Genomic DNA, 17,649 nt, shown 5'->3' with positions numbered 1-17,649 from the left:
AAGGGATCAAGGCAGGCATCCAGGATCGTAGTCAAGAAATCAGGCAGGAGTCAATAACCAGGAATACAAACACAAATATAACACTTCTGCAGGATCTGAAAACTGAAGCCAGTTTGGGCACTCTCAAAATGGTGGACTTAGCATTTAAGGATGATTTGGCACCATCAAATCCGGTGCCCATTGGTGACATCATGACATGGGCGTCAAGACGCTCGACGTCAAACTCCAGCGTCACCAAGCCCTGAACCCAGAAGTGTGCGTTTGCGCACCCGACCAGGCAGAGAGACGCAGCGGGAGGTAAGAGAAGGAGCAGATCTCCCAGCGCGTCTTACAACTGTATGTAGACTGTAGGGAGGATTTCAGTTCTGGATATGTGATGAATTCAGTTGTAATGAGAGAACATTTCGGGCATTGCATCGTGTCACCATTTTAAGCAATGAATTTTATATTTAAGAAAAGAACTGAACTTCCTGCCGGAAGCTAAATCTTCCCAATATACCAACCAGAGCAAGTGTCCAAACATTGTCCAGAACAGACTCAACTTCTAGCGAGAATATGAGAGTAATAAAATACAGCTTCATACAGCTGGTGTGCAAGTATTCCGTAGTTAACCAACATTCATTGCAGAGCTCCAGTGGGTAAGTATGGCTGTATTAACAATAACTTAAAGGGCATGTAAAGTCTAAAATAGAATAAGGCTAGAAATGCTGTATTTTGTATACTAAATATAAACATGAACTTACTGCGCCACAAGCCTAATCAAACAAATAATTTATGCTTTCAAAGTTGGCTACAGGGGGTCACCATCTTGTAACTTTGTTAAACATCTTTGCAAGACTAAGACTGTGCACATGCTCAGTGTGGTCTGGGCTGCTTAGGGATCATCATAAACAAAGCTGCTTGAGTTCTGCATGGCTGGGATGTAAGGCGGGGGCTCCCCCTGCTGTTCATAAGTATGATTGTTTCTGCTCAGCAGTTATGGAACGTCTGACAATTCCTATCCACAGCAGTAAATGAAGGGAGAATTTCACTGCATACAGTCAGGGTTCTTGTAAAAACGGTACACATTTTTTAATTAAAGTATATTGGAGATATGTTTCTTTTTCATTAAAGAAAGTAAAAATGGGATTTTATTTTTTTGCCTTTAGATGCCCTTTAAGCTGCAATCTTTACTCTGGGCACATTAAGATCATCTTTAGGGGGTCCAACCATGAGGTCCATGCTAAGCAGATTAAAGAGTAGGATATTGGGTCTGATTTTTTAGGAATATGCCTACTTATCTATCGATATTCATTATATGGTTGATATCTTTTGAATAGAAAGCTTGTACCCCTTGAGAGTGTCTAATCGCCTTTAATAAGCTTTAACCTTATTTCAGGTTAGATTTTATCCATTGTGACTTATTTATCTCCTCACTTCTCCTCTGAGTTTTAAAATAGGTTTTCATTTTACACCACTTAATAACACTGAGATCTGTTCAAATTAATACATTTCCATTTGTTATCATATATATATATATCTATATATCTAATTGCGTGCAGCACTGCAAGTTAAATTTGTTGCCATGGATATTACATATACCAGCTTATCTTATATTCACCTGTGTTTGTATAAATTGTCTAGAATATCACTGGACAGAAACTACTGTTTTCCATTGCTTCCCATTGGGCATGTAGGTGACTCTGGCAGATCTGAAACTGATAAGGAACACCCAACCACTCCCTTGGCCTATTCAGCCAACAAGAAGATTGATGTTAGATACCTATTAACATTTGTAGTCAAATCATACAATATTGCACAAATTAATGTTGTATTAACAAGCGTGTTCACCTCTAGCAATCAGTGTAATACTAGATTAAAACCCAGTTTCCATACATCAATGTCAAGACCTCAGTGCTAAACTAATATATATTCTGGCAATGAGTTTACAGCATATTTAACCCTTTTCTGTCTATTCATAGACTTAGCGATGGGCGAATTTGCAAAAAAATTCGCAAAACGGCGCCGGCACCCGTTTTTGTGACGCCGGCGCCCGTTTTTGACGCCAGCGTCCGTTTTTTCCAAAAAAATTTTTTTGAAGCTGGTGAATTTTTGCTGCGAATTTTTGCTGCGAATTTTCGCGGGCGTTTCGCGAATTTATTCGCTGGCGGCGAATCACGCAAATTCGCCGCGAATTTGCGTCTGGCGAATAAATTCGCCCATCACTATTCAAAGTTAAATACAGCATCAAACCTGTTTTTTCTTTTTCAAGAGTGCCTCATAAACTAGGTAAATATAAGGTCTGAACCTTGTACTAGTATGGAGAATAATTGTAGTATTACTGCTAAAGAACCAGAACATTTGTTTCATGTTTCATGCTGAAGACTGCTGTTCTATCTACAGTATACATATATGTACATATAAAAAACTGAGATGTCCAGTTCAAAACCACAGGGGTAGCAACCCTATTTCTATCTATATTCTGACGGACGAGTAAGCCTAAACCTCTAATTACAGATATACAGAAATCAAGAAAATCAAGAAAGCTCTGAAATACAGAAATGCTAATTTAGAAAAACAATTTCTTATTTGTGATTGATTGGACATTGGTGCAACTTACCTATGGAACTATGATTTGCTTTTTTTTGTTTCTGTAATAAGAACTGTACTTGATAATAACCAAGCCATGTTAAAGGACCAGTAACATCAATTTTTATTTTTTTTAAAAATTCGTTAGTATAGAACGGAAAAAAACACACAAGGACAAACTAAACTTTTAAATCGCTAAGTCTTTATTAAAATAATAACTTACTGAAACTCCTCTTGTGCTCTTCTTCAGAAAAGGCGATCCATTGTGCGGCGCTCGATTTCTCCTCCCTGCTTTCTTTATAGGAGATAGCCAGGGAGAAGAAATCAAGTGCTGCATAATGGATCGTCGGCGTGTCGCCTTGTCTGAAGAGGAGCGCAAGCGAGTTTCCGTAAGTTATTTCTTAATAAAGACTTAGAGATTTAGCAGTTTAATTTGTGTTTGTGTTCTATGTTAACAAATTTTTTTTATGTTGCTGATCCTTTAAGGTGAGTGTCTTAGTATTTAAATGTTTTTATTCATCGGCCAGATTATTGTTCGAGTTTCACAAGGCTGAGATCTGCTCCCTGGCGAGACACTGTGTGCAACTCCCTGTCCTACCCCATTCCTGTCTAACCCCATTAACCGCAATCACATCAGCAAAAAGTAAACTCAAGGTACATTCAAGGTGAGGCTGGCATAGGGGGGTTGGTGCTGGTGCTGGTGCAGGGAACTGGGGGGTTGCAGCTGGGGCAGAGATGGGGGTGTGTGGGGTCCCTGAGGCAACAACCTTGGTGGTCCAAGTCCCCCAGTCCGACACTGGCATTTGTCCCATTCCCCAAGTGAATCTTCTGACACTGCAGAACCATGAACATGGTTGTTTTTATTGCAAGCACCAAAAATGACGTAATCCCAACTGACAGCAACTTGAGTTCAATTCTTCAAAACAGGTATAAATATTCCATGCATTTAACACTTTGGGCACAACTGCAAATTATGCTGGGGGGAAATTGCTGTATTTTGGTGAATGGCATCTGAGATTGCACATTGCACTTGCAATCATAAATGAATCCTTTCTTCAAACTGATTATTGTTGGAGATGGACATGTGCTGCTCAGCAGTTAGGAATTGTGCCATAAAAGCCCATGCAAACATGAGGATGTACAATAGCACTGCTAATTTGGCCTGTCCCCTTTTGTAACAAGAAGGCTGGGCACCAATACTTAGTAATGTATTTATGCCATTATTAATAGTTAATACACCTCTATGGGAAGATGATCCCACACAGTTCATTTAACAGCATGAAGAATGCCTCAGTGATTTTATCATTCCTGGTTAACTGCAATGCATTAATAGCAAAGTTTGAGAAAAATCAATGTTGTTGGCTATATATAGTCCCACCGAAAGGTTGTGATTGCACGGCTCATTGTACATCATATGCTGGCTCTCAAAAAAGTGTGACAATACTGACACAAGGCTATCCTCAGACCTAGCCATGATTATTTTGTCCCTTTCTTGTACCTGCATACAACCTTAAATCCAAAGACGATCTTCCCATATTAGCGGCAGTTCCTAGTATATTAATAAAACAGAACGCATACATAAACATGTACCATTCTGTCATTTCTGTTCAGTGTTGTGACTATACACTGAGAACCTGGTGATAAAACATAGCATATTCATATTGTTCATTGCTGCCAGGCAAATAAGAGGGCACAAAGCGAGGACTCTGAATAGATTACGTTATGTTCCAGTCAGGAAAAAACTGCAACAATTATTTTACCTGCACCTCTTAAATAATGCGCAGCACTCCAGGCATCATCAGACCTCTGGACATTCATAACTCAGCTCAGTAGTAATAAAAGAAATGGAAATTCAGGCAACATTAATAAGGCCCTGCTGTAAATGAGTTTGAACAGGTTTTTTTATAATTCTAAATCAGTTAAATTTTGAAGACTTTTGAGGGCAGTGACACACGCTAAGATTCGGGGAGATTAGTCGCCCAGCGGCAAATCTCCTTTTCTTCGGGCGACTAATCTCCCCGAACTGCCTTCCAGCCGGCTAAAATGTAAATCAACGGCGGGATGGCACTAGGAAAGCTTCGTTTTCTGAAGTCACCCAAAGTTGCCTCACAAGGAAACGTTGGGCGTCTTTGGAAAATGAAGTGCCATCCTGCTGACGATTTGCATTCTAGCAGGGATCTGGGGTGGGGCTTGGGCGTCAGGGCGGGCGGGTCCAGGGGGCCCCAAAAATGTTGTTGTACGGGGCCCCGTGATTTCTAATGGCGGCCCCGGCCACAATTATACATTCCATCCATAAAACATGCCATTGAAGTAAGCTTTGCAGATGTGTAGAGATGAATACACTGTTCTTTCCCTTTCATTCTTTTGCTCGCTGCCTATGTGGAGTGCTATGTACATGAATTGTAGGATGCAACTAAAGATACATAGTTATATAAACAAAAACAGCCTTCTCTCTTTCTTCCTTTCTGAAAAGAAAACTATCGCCAATACATTGTAAGGGGAAAAGAAATGTATTACTATGAAAAATCGTTTCCATTAATAAAAATAATCATTTTTAAAAGCCACAAAAATGATTTTCTGCGCTGCTCAACATCATTAGATTTCCAGCAGGCTATAGATTTATATATTTGTTTTCATTAAAAAAGCTTTACAACCTACTTACCTGCCATTTATATGCAATACATACCATTTATAGGCTGCACCGTTATTAGGCTTATGAATGCACAGCACCATGAAGTCTGAAAGAATGAAGAAACATGTTAAAAAGCATTTCATATTCTAGGAGAAATTGGATTATAAAATTACAATGAGCCAAACTGAAGCTTCTAGAATTGCAAAGCTCAATGACTGGTCCCAGCATCCAATGCATGTATTTAGCATATTTGCCATTTGTGTCTGCACATTATCACAGATATGTTTAACATGCGGAGCCTTCATGGATTAATTTGCAGTTGTGATTGATTTGATTATGAAGCCTTAGCAGAAGAAGAACAAATCTAAGGTAACACAAATCTGTGCAGCATAGTGAACATTTTCTGCATAGTTGGCTACAGGAATTTAGCCAACTATGGTCAGTTGACTCAAGTTTTTCCACCTTTCTATCATTTGCCTTTCCTTCTCTTTTCCACGGTTATTGTTCTTCAGCAGTATCACCTTTGCCTCCTTCATGGTTAGGATGAGATGTGGGACCTTATATATGTACAGTGGACATTGTAAAACAAAATGTGTTTTTTATCTATCATGTGTTGGATTCTGTCCAAGCTGAACCCTTGTACATGAAACTAATGCAAAACAGCTGCCCAAAGTGCTAAGTACAAGGCTCCTGAATACACTGGCACTTTTTCCTTCAAGGAGTGCAAGAAGGTGCCCATGCCCCAATCATATGCAGCCACAATTCACCCTTAAATTCCTAATGTACCGGCTTTGTCCAAACTCCTTTCTCCAACATCCTCCGTTGGCTTATGTTTGTGCCCATATTCACCCTCTCACTGTAGTTGGGACTATAGAGAACTTATATTCTCTAAATTCTGCTCAATTTTAAACTTCACAATGTCCCCATTCCTCCTTCCTTGTTTTAACTCCTACTAACTCGCTCTACTCTTACTCACATCTCACCTTCCCAGACATGTACAAAGATTGCCCTACAAAATCGAAATATGCAGCATTTCTCTTCATCTTTTGACTCTCTGTAGTCTTTACATTTCAATCTTGTCTAATTTGCTTGGCTCTTGCTTGCTACTCCTTATAATCATGGTCCTGCTAAATCACAATGCTCAAGAACCCCCCAAAAAACACTACCTTATGGGTAAAAAAAACCATAGCAATTTGAGCCTGAAAATTGTACTTTGCTCTAGGCACTGCATTCATAAATCAAGCTTTTTATCTTTTTCAGTCTCGACAATCAGCTGCAGGCATCTCCAAGCAGCAGTGTAGTAAATGTAAATAAGCCTTTCTGAAAAGTGTATTTGATCCAGCTTCATGACTCTGATACTGACTGTACGTCTACGGGGTTATCTACTAAACTCCGAATGTAAAAATAACGGAAAATTATAAAAATTATTTTTTATATAAAATTGGACTTTTAAAAAGTCACAAATTTTTCGGAATTTATTAAACCCCCGAGGATGTAAAAGTCTGAACATAAAATCAGGCATCTCAGACCTGTCGAGGTTGCATATATGTGAATGGTAGAAGTCTCAATGATGTTTTGATGTGCGCTGGGTTTCGCGCAATACCCCAAAAAAACAAATAATAAATCTGAGTTTTCGGGTGGAAAATCGTGAAAGTCGGATGAAAAAAAAAGGGAAAAATATTGAAAATCTGATTTTTCACGATTTTTTTCAGGAAAGTGTATCAATAAATAAGCCTTTTTTTCAGAAAATATTGACATAAAATCGAACTTTGATAAATAACCACCCTAATATCCCTGTCATAGAGAAAGATAGGGCTTCTTCTGTTTGCGCTCCATGCAAAAAAGTGCTAATAACCTTTCAATCAGTACAGTAAAACATTTTTCTGCTATTTTACATAACACAACACATTGTTATTGTAAAATGTTAAGCTTTTTTTTTATTGTGACATCAGTTCTCCTTTAAGAATAAAGGTTTATTATGTGATGTTTAGCAGGTGATTTAGATTTATTGGGCTGCACATGAGGATTACATCCATACATTACTTTTTTTTATCCTTGTCATGAAAAATGGCTGCAGAATAAATCAGTGCATCATAAAATTGCTGTCATTATAAAGTAATCGAAAAATAGCTGAAAATAAACACAGGTATGTGCTAAAGAGTAATGTTGGTAAACGAGGAAATAGAGTAGCTGGATAATTTGTTATCATGTACTTTCTAGATGAATTAGTATGAAAATAATACAAGGCTCAGACCAATATACTGCAATGAGGATGTGAAGGGAATGGAAAGGCCTGGGGGGTAACGGCAATGATAACTGATTGTTTCAGCCCAGTAGCTGGGGACCCAGCCTGAAGATCAGTTAGGGTGAAATTGTGGGATACGGTGTCGGACTGCAATGCCAGCGGCCCACCAGAAAACCTTAGACCATGGGCCAACTTTTCAAACTATTATTCCTCCTCTCCTCACTCAACCTCTTTATTCTTCTAGTCTGTTATATCTACTTACTATATATTTCAATTATTAAGCATTTTCCCCCATGAAGAAATAGGGAATGATCATGAAATAGGCCAAATGGTTAGAAGCAAAATGGCCCACTGACACCTGGGCCCAACGGGAGTTTTCCTGGTATCCTGATGGGCCAGTCCGACACTGGTGGGATAACATTCTCTGTTATAGAAATTCCTGCAAGCACAATTTTTAGGTAGAACTTGAGTCAGATTTGGAACTATGATTTAATGGCTTTCAGCCTTCATATAAAGGCTAGCCAAGGTCAAATCTTAAAGGAAGCTCAAACCTAAAAAGTCTAAAGAACATACATGGACAGCATAACCAAATCTGAAAACTGACCTGTGTAGCTATTGCCTCTACCTATTTATTTATAGTTGTTCTGTGCAAACATATGCGCTGTATATGTAGCTTTGAGGATTTTACACTGAAAAAATACCCATTACCATGACCCTACCATGTTTATCAGTAGGTAGGTAGATGATAGATTGATGATAGATGGATGATACATAGATGATAGATAGATGATACATAGATGATACATAGATGATAGATAGCTAAAGATATAGATGATATATGTATTTTAAGCCATGTATGTAAATACATTGACATCTTTCTCTTCCTATCTCAGCACAGTTCAGTCCAGCTAAGACATATGAAGATTGGTGGGCCTACAAGGAAGCTGTGCAAGGCAGCTTTGTGCCAGGTATGTTAAAATCATCTCTTAATCTCATATTTGCCTGTAAGATTTCAAGATATGTGACATGTCATTGATATTTATGTAATGCTGCAGACTTTTAAGTTGTCTGCCAAGACAAGAATGAAAAATTAATATGGATGTGGGATCTCTTATCTGGAAAACTGATATCCAGAATGCTCAGAATTACAGGAAGGCCATCACAAAAATGCAAGCATTACCAAGATATTTAGCTCTTTGCCAGCCCTAAAGAAATCTCCAAATGTAACCCAGCTGGGGGGGGGTCGCCAAATCTCTACTTGCAACAGTGGACCCAGCAGATAGGATGATAAAGTACTAAGTTCGGCATCATGTGCTACTGCGCATACACCTTTAACTTGCATGTCATTGATCCGACTAACTGTGCCAGACAATCGGATCACTAATTTGCAAAATAACCAGAAAGAAGGTGCATGCTCAATAACGCTTCAGGATTTTCTGCACTGTGCAGGGGGCAGATACAGGAAACCAAGCTGGATGGGTAATTGGAGAGCGAAAGGGCTGAATTTCTTGGTACAGATTCATTAAAAAAAAACTGTTCACTTTCAGACTTTTGTCTGAAGGTGAGCATCACCTTTAGGACATGGTGATCCAAACTATGTTAACTATGTTACCTATGTAAATTACAAGGAAAAAAAAAACTCCAAGTCCACAGCATTCTAGATAACAGATCCCATACCTGTACAGAATGTATGACATATGAAATACAGCCATATTGGTGTGGCATGTGGCTGAAATTACTAGAGGAAAGATTGAGGCAGAAGTGATGAAAAGGCGGTGGGCAACTAATAGGAAACTAGTCAGCTGACTGGGGTCACAGGTCTACATACAATACATTTCATCTTTATAGAAAAGTTGGCTGTGGGATTTGCCCACTGTGCAGATGGTCAGATAAAACTGATTGGCCAAACAATCAAATCTCAATGAAGGAGGGAAAGGGGAAGAATAATTGTTCACCTTAAGTAGAAGTAAATGAGTCTTTATGACTTTAAAGGAGAAGGAAAGGCTAAAACTAAGTAAGCTTTATCAGAAAGGTCTATATAAATACACCAGTAAACCCTCAAAGCAATGCTGCTCTGAGTCCTCTGTCAAAAGAAACACCACATTTCTTTCCTTCTATTGTGTACACATGGACTTCTGTATCAGACTTCCTGTTTTCAGCATAAACCTCCAGGGCAGGGCTTGAGCATGCTCAGTTTGCTCCTCTCCCCCTCCCTCCTCCCATCCCTGCTGTAATCTGAGCTCAGAACTGTAAGTGAGCAGGGAGAGACTCAGGCAGGAAGTGATGTCACACCAATGTTATATGACAGCGTCTATCCTAAACAAACAGAGACAGTGTCGAGAGCTGTTTACAAAGGTATGGTAAAACATTCTGCAGAATAAATATAGTATACTAGCTTGCACTATTATGGCTAATATGTTGGCAATAAACTGTCTTGGAGCTTTCCTTCTCCTTTAATGGATGTGCCAGACCAGAACCATTCTGATCCCCCCTACAAACCACACTCCCAAAATATGTAGTGATGCTCACAATAAAGTCCAATTGCCACTAGTCCTACAGTTCAGGCATTCTCCAATTCTCCATGCGGAGCACAATTCTGCAATGCAAATTCTTTTACCAGAAAGGTACCTGGTTTTGGTCAGATTTTGAAAACACAGAAAGGCCCTGAAGGCAGAGCATCTGCTTCTCCACTGCTGCATTACTTATTGAAGTGCCTGCACCCGACCCAGCCAAAATATAAATCCCTAGACAAAATACAAAGGGAAGTCCTGCTCTGCTTATTAAAGTGACTGCACCCGGCACAGCCAAAATACAAGGCCCCCGACAAAATACAAAGAGAAGTCCTAAATGCTTTTCTATTAAGATCAGATGTTATTTATAACTGCTGGCTCTGGTTTTTGACCAAAGGTTGCTTAAAGGGATAAAGGATATATAGATGGATTGTAACTAGGAAATACTGCATTGAAGAAATAACAGTGCCCAATGCAGGAACACAGGACCACCTAAATATTTTATACAGTGATTATTGGGGAAGAAAAACAGAATTTAGCCAGTTGGTAAATATTTAACTTAGCAAGGATATCCATCAGCTCTACTTTATGACTATTTCTCAGCATATTCCCAGACCACCATCGAGGAGGGACACACCGCTGCTCCAGTAAAAGTCAGATTGATTTATCAACTGGAGACAATTTCTTCAAAGGGCCTGGGCTGGGAACAGAGGCTGTCATTCTTTTTTTATGATTTGATATCTTTCTTTTGGCTCAAAAGGAATCTCGTAACATAGAGTTCTCTATGGGGCTCACTTCGTAATCTGTGTGTTTATCATCACTATGGCTGATCCTTGTTCTCCTGTCAAGTCACCGTGTTCTTCAACTTTCCTGACCTTGTCTCTGTATAGATTTATTCACAGTAGGCTGTGATTGGTCTGGGCCTTGTTACCCTTCTGTCGCAGAGTAATTATAGTTGCTGCAGGGGTTATTCTTATATTTGCATAACCACTGGGATTTATGGCATTACTATTATATTGTGGGCTTGAACCATGGGCTGAATTCACTCCAAATTCCTCCCCACCCTTTTGGTACAGATGTTTTAAAATGCTATCATAAGACTAAAGAACGTACCATCAAATATATTTACTATAACATAATCTATTTTGTACCAAAAAATAATCTTTGAGTCCGATACATTTTTAAAACATAACTAGGTCTATTAGTTCTCATTCCTATAGAAGGTCCCAAACATATGAGGACCTCATTTATGCAGTTCCATGTTTTTTGCCCTTTAAGCCCTTAGGGGGTTATGTAATAAAATGTGATAAGTTTACACTGTATTCATGGGCTGGTTCCATTGGTGCAGTACATGGGCACAGGTGCATTTTTAATCTGGCACAAGAGTAAGAGTGCAGGCAATGACCCCTTAGCAGCAGATGTGATAGATGGGGTGATGCTGAAGGAAAGCCAGGGTAGCATTTGAGATGTGTACTTATTTGCTTCTCTAGGTGTTCCTTCTGGAAGCTGAGATTAAAAACTGCTTTTAGGCTATTTCAGGATGACTGACAAGACTTTGCTTTTATTTACTGCATTTGTAACCGTGTTAAGAGGTAGGGGGCCCCAGATCAAATGTTAAACCAACAGTATTACTGTCTGATAAAAATGTCAGTACATTTTGCAAAGGTAAAATTTAATCAGCCCACAGAAGCTTTAAAGAAGATAAACTGGAAGAGGATAATCTCTAACAAAACAGCAGCAAAGCCTGAAGTTGGGAAAACAGATACAGAAGCATGTGTATATTCTGTGCAACGGAAATGTGAGATGCAAAATTCAACTGCTCTGGATCAAAAATAGTGTATTGGATCGATGCGCAGAAAAATAACAGATTGTTTAAATTGATATAAAAAACTAGAAAGGTTCTAATATTGATGCACTCATTTAAAAAATCAAATGCAGTCAGTTGTTATAAAAATGATGACAACTTATTGGCTGATATTGTGCCCTTTATGTATGCAGTAATTTAAATGGCATCTGTTTGTCACAGCCTATTTCGGCCCTACTATGTATACCTGATATTGACCTGTGTGTGGTGCTTTTCTTCACGTTCTAAACAGAACAGTGGAAAAGTGGCCATACTGTGTATCCGTTTGTTCAGCAAACTGACCAGTTGGATAACAAACCGTATTGACCAGTGTATGCCTACCTTAACTGCTCCCAAGTCATGGCTGTCCATCCTTTCTCTCCCATGAATCCGCAGCTAAAAAGATATTTCGATCTCTCCTGGGGAGAATGAGGAGCACAAGGAGTTAAGCAGCAAGCTGAATTGCAAGTGGGGCAGTATAATTTAATTGAGTTAGCTTTTAGGGGCTAAGAACATACTGCATTGATATTGGGATAAAAATGTTACTTGAGTTAGCACACATTTTGACAATGTTTTATTCTTTTTACTTTTTGACATTATAGATGGTGTAGAACAGCTGTCCAAATGGAAGCCTTTCCTTTTGAAAGATTTCTTTATATGACATGATGTTTTCATCAACTAGTTGATTCCGGGCCCAAGCGCAGGATGTGCACCCCTCTAGAAGCGCTAGAAGCATTCTCTGGTGTGCCACGGGGGGGCGGTCCCTGGTGCAATTGCACAACCTGCTCCCCCGTTAGTTACGCCACTGGTTTCAAGAAGAACTAAACCCTAAACCAGCCTAAAGTTTCAGCTTCCCAATAGCAGCAATGATCCAGGACTTCAAACTTGTCACAGGGGGTCACCATCTTGGAAAGTGTCTGTCACACTCACATGCTCAGTGGGCTTTGAGCAGCTGTTGAGAAGCCTTGGGCTGATACAGAAGCCCAAAAATAATGCACAACATTTATAGCCTACTTCTTTAGTTAAGCTTTCGTTCTTCTCTAAGGTTGGGTTGGCAAATAAGAGGATCTTTGATTGATCTGGACACCCAAGTTGTGTTCCAAATAGGGCCGATCCATTCCATGGTCAACAATCAGGTTACATGTGATGCCTCTGCAGACCCTTGAGATCCTCATTCGACAAGATTGCCCAGCCAGCCCAATCTGTTCTACTTCAGAGCAGATATCACTTCAAAAAACAGGGGCATGTCTAATAAATACATGTTGTTATTGCAAACTTCTTGCATCCCTTCCAGCTGGATATTCTAGATGTTTAGCCTAGGAACCTTAGTCTACATGGGCCAATAAGATGCATCTTTGTGTGTGCATAACCACAAGCAAATAAAGTGAGTCAATGCCTACTGAGCTGAAGTGAAGCAGGAAGATGTGTTGTGAGATTCTAAACCCAAACATATTCTGATTTACATATCTGAGCTATGCAATGTTTGTGTGAACCCCACAACTGCTCTGTTTCACATAGAGTCTTTCCTTAGCACAATTCTGTTTATGTTTTCAATTAATTCAGCTATGGGCATAAATAACATAACAAATTCTGTGCTTTTTGCACACATATACACACTGGAGTCACACTGGAGTCATTCTGAGCCACTGGAAACTGCCCCGGTGTTTCTTAGCTGGCGGAGAAATGCTACTTGCAACTACTGCTTGCCTTATATCCTCTAGGTCAGTGATCCCCAACCATGTTGCTCTCCACTCCCCTTTTGAAAATCCTGGCTTAAATTCAAGTTTTAGAGACATGAAGACACAGGTTTACTCCAACAGAGTCTCCAGCAGGCTAACAGTCCATATGGGTTTAAACTCTCAGTTTTGGCATCCCCTAGGATTTTTTTTCTTGCTTGTGTGGCTCCCCAACAGTTTTTACATTAGAGTGTAGCTCACAAGTAAAAAAGCTTGGAGACCCTTCTCTAGGTTATCCGCCCACTGTCATCCTAAGTGACATTGTCCCTGGTGCTATGAATTTGAGCAAGCTATTTTTAAAACATCTATATTTAGAAGCATGCAACTTTGGGTGTGCTCACAATTACTTTGGAAATCTGGGGAAATGTTGCATTTTGGTTGAAAAAATGTCAACTAACCATGTCATTATAGTCCTTGATGTGGCTCCAACGCCAACCATAATCAAGGGTTAAACATGCTGGGAGTTGTATCCCATTGATATCTGAGGACATAATATTAAGACACAGGGGTTTAGGGTGATAATGACCCAAAGGTATTTTTTGAGACCTAATATCATGTTACCGATTGAAGTGAAAAATATTTAGGTTTTTAAAAATCCATAATCTTCCCTAATAAATTGAGTTGACACATAACGTATATACTCGAGTATAAGCCGAGTTTTTCAGCCCTCAAAATATGCTGAAAAACTCAACCTCGGCTTATGCTCGGGTCAAGCGCAAAAACGGTCGCCGGCGTCTAAGAATAGTCGCCGGCGCCTAAGAATAGTCGCAGGCTTCCAAGAATAGTCGCAGGCTTCTAAGAATAATCGCCGGCGTCCAAGAATAATCTCCAAGAATATTCGCCGGCATCCAAAAACGAGACGCTGGTACCTCCAATGGGAGCAGAAACCCTCAATTTTTTGATTGAAACTTACCAGAAGCTGCTGCATTTCTCACCCTAGGCTTATACTCGAGTCAATAATCTTTACCAGTTTTTGGAGGCTTATACTCGAGTATATACGGTATGTGCCCGCATGCAAAGCCTTCACCCAAAGACATATTACCCTGAGTGCCCCATGCCCCTTAAACTGAGTGGGGAGGAGTTGGGAGATTGGACAACCCTATAACAAAAACATTGCTAGTCTATTCTACGTGCTTTTCTTTAATATTTAATGAAACCGCCCTTTCCCGCTCGTCCCCCTCTTCCCTAGTGCAGTGACAAGGAGTAATTAGCAATGCGCATTTCAACTAGTGAGTGGGAGACTCTAGAAGGAAACAAATACAATTAGATACAGAATCTGTTCCGACAAATGCATTTAAACACAACAACAGATATTTTAATACATAAACTCCATAGCAAGCTACTGTTTCATGTTATGTAATAAAAAGACTTGCGTTTGCCTGCATCTCATAACCCATAGTAGCCAATGAGGTGTATGTTTTCTAAAATCTTACCAGTAAATTATACCTGCTGATTCTTTTCTATGAAGCATGGCTTCTATCAATGGGGTTATCAATTCAGGGGCATATGCTGTAAGCTGGATGCATGTAACAATAATTTGTGAGCAGTTGTGCATCCAACTTACAGCATGTGTTTTACTTTAAGAGGTGAGATGGTAACCCTTCCCAAGAGTCACAAAAGTGTAAGCAATGGGATCGAAAATGGGCAGGCTTGTTAGAGGAGTGGACAGCTTTTGGTATAATGGGGCATGGCCAGGGTTGACCAGGGGCATGTCCATTTGTCATCATGGCATTTTTTCCATTAAGTCCCCATTCTATTTGATGGAAGGGCCCTCTTCCCAGGGAACCAGGGTAAATGGCGGCCTAATAGTTGGTGCCCCCTGGGTGTTGCTGCTAACTTAGTAGTATGGGGCCCCATGATTAGTGATGGGCGAATTTGCGCCGTTTTGCTTCGCCGGAAAATTCGCGAATTTCCCTCAAAATTTGCGAAACGGCGAAAAATTTGTGAAACGGCACCGGCGTTTTGTTTTTGACGCCGGTGCCCGTTTTTTTACGCTGGCACCCGTTTTTTTGAGGCCGGTGCCCGTTTTGGACGCCGGCATCCGTTTTGGTGAAAAAAAAATTTTCGGGCGAATTTTCACGGGCGTTTTACGAATTTATTCGCTGGCGGCGAATCGCGCAAATTTGCCGCGAATTTGCGCCTGCCGAATAAATTCGCCCATCACTACCCATGATTACAAATGGGTTCCTGGAAGAGTAGCACACATGTGAACATGTGAAAATATTAATCTACATTAAAAGTTACATATAGATCACATTGATCATTTTTTGCTGATAGTTCTGCTTTTGTAAGTAATTATTACTTAAAGTTCCTAAACCTGACTGTTTTGCCAACCTGACTGTCCCTTCTTAACCTGTCACTTAGAGATTCTAATACTAACGGACTCCTGCTGCACAAATATGGCAGTCCCCTAATAGAGAAACATGGGGGTAAGAAAGGTGATGTAAAAGCATCTGGCAAACACTTTTATGTCAAATTCATAAATAGCATTCAAAGACAATGTTATAAAAGATAATAAAAAAGATTATTTCCTGGTGTCGGTATCTCTATTGGACTATTGATTACATTGCCTATTGATAGAGAATGGATTATTCAGTAAAAGGCAGCAAACGAGCAAATGAAATGCAGTATATGTATGGGATCTGTTATGCCGAATGCTGTGAATTATGGAAAGGCTGTCTCCATCATAATAAAATAATCCTAATGTTTAAAAAAAAAAAATCCTTTTTTCATTTCCTTTCCTTTTTTCTCTGTAATAATAAAACAGTAGCTTGTACTTGATCCAAACTAAGATATAATTAATCCTTATTGGAAGCAAAGCCAGCCTATTGGGTTTATTAAATGCTTACATAATTTTCTAGTAGACTTAAGGTATGAAGATCTAAATTACAGAAACATCCTGATATGGAAACCCACAGGTCCTGACCATTCTGGATAACAGGTCCCATGCTTGTATAGACTTTTTTTTACCATTACATATATATGGAATGCCGCAGCAATTCATATTAATGTTTTTTAGTATGTTTGTCGCTGGACATGTGACATTTAATTGGACATTATATCATTTCTAGAATTCTGACCAAACTGAAAGGGATTTAAAACCAAACATAAAAATTGCCTAATGAAGGGAAATGGCATTCTAAGCAACTTTGCCGTATACAATCATTATAAAAGTAAAAAGCAATAGAAACTGCTTAGTCTGTCTCTTGAAACAAAGCAGCAGATGTCAGCCTTGCAAGCTGCTTCCCAGGTCTGTTGCCTTCTGCCACTGTTTCAAAAGTCAAAACTAACATGGCAGCAAGTAGAAAGAGATAGACAGATTCACATTGGAAATGTGCCATTAATGTATCTTGAAAAACTGCTTAGAATTACATTTACATGTTTATTTTTGGGTTTACACGCCCCTTATCTCGCCCAAGGAAAATACCTAAGGAAAGTAACTTTTAAAAAAAGCACTGCATCTGCTCCAATATCTGCTGAATGAAGACTGCTACAGTATATGTACTGACGGATGGGCAGAGAAAGAATAAGCCATAGAGAGGGATATGTTCTAAAGCATTTGGGAAAAACTATCCCAAAGTATTTACATATTGAATTTAGGCTGCTATTTGCTCCACTCATCATTTACAGCAAATAGAGAGAAGTAATGAAGTATCGTCAACATTTTTTCGTATGTGATCGTTGTTACATAGTAAGTTAGGTTGAAAAAAGTCACACGTCCATCAAGTTCAACCTTTTAAGTCTATATATAACCTGCCTAACTGCCAGTTGATCCAGATGAAGGCAAAAAACCCCATCTGAAGCCTCTCCAATTTGCCTCAGAGGGGGAAAAAAATTCCTTCCTGACTCCAAAATGGCAATCGGACTAGTCCCTGGATCAACTTGTACCATGAGCTATCTCCCATAACCCTGTATTCCCTTACTTGCTAAACAGCCATCCAACCCCTTCCTAAAGCTATCTAATGTATCAGCCTGTACCACTGATTCAGGGAGAGAATTCCACATCTTCACAGCTCTCACTGTAAAAAATCCCATCCGAATATTTAGCCGGAACCTCATTTCTTTCTAATCGGAATGGGTGACCTCGTGTCAGCTGAAAAGACCTACTAGTAAAT

At 39.5% G+C, this 17,649-nt stretch overlaps 1 protein-coding gene across 1 annotated transcript in view; it reads left to right on the top strand.

Moving 5' to 3' along the window:
* ca11.S (carbonic anhydrase XI S homeolog) overlaps nt 1-17,649 on the top strand; it is a 133,873-nt gene that overhangs the window by 56,378 nt on the left and 59,846 nt on the right. Inside the window, exon 2 of the mRNA XM_041571559.1 lies at nt 8,339-8,413. Within this exon, the coding sequence (XP_041427493.1) occupies nt 8,339-8,413 (75 nt within the window). The remainder of the gene's footprint in view (nt 1-8,338; nt 8,414-17,649) is intronic.

This window comes from Xenopus laevis, chromosome 7S (genome assembly GCF_017654675.1).
Source record: "Xenopus laevis strain J_2021 chromosome 7S, Xenopus_laevis_v10.1, whole genome shotgun sequence".
In the NCBI taxonomy this organism is placed as follows: domain Eukaryota; kingdom Metazoa; phylum Chordata; class Amphibia; order Anura; family Pipidae; genus Xenopus; species Xenopus laevis.
Note: the sequence above shows the minus strand (reverse complement) of the source record. Positions and strands in the feature narration are given on the sequence as shown.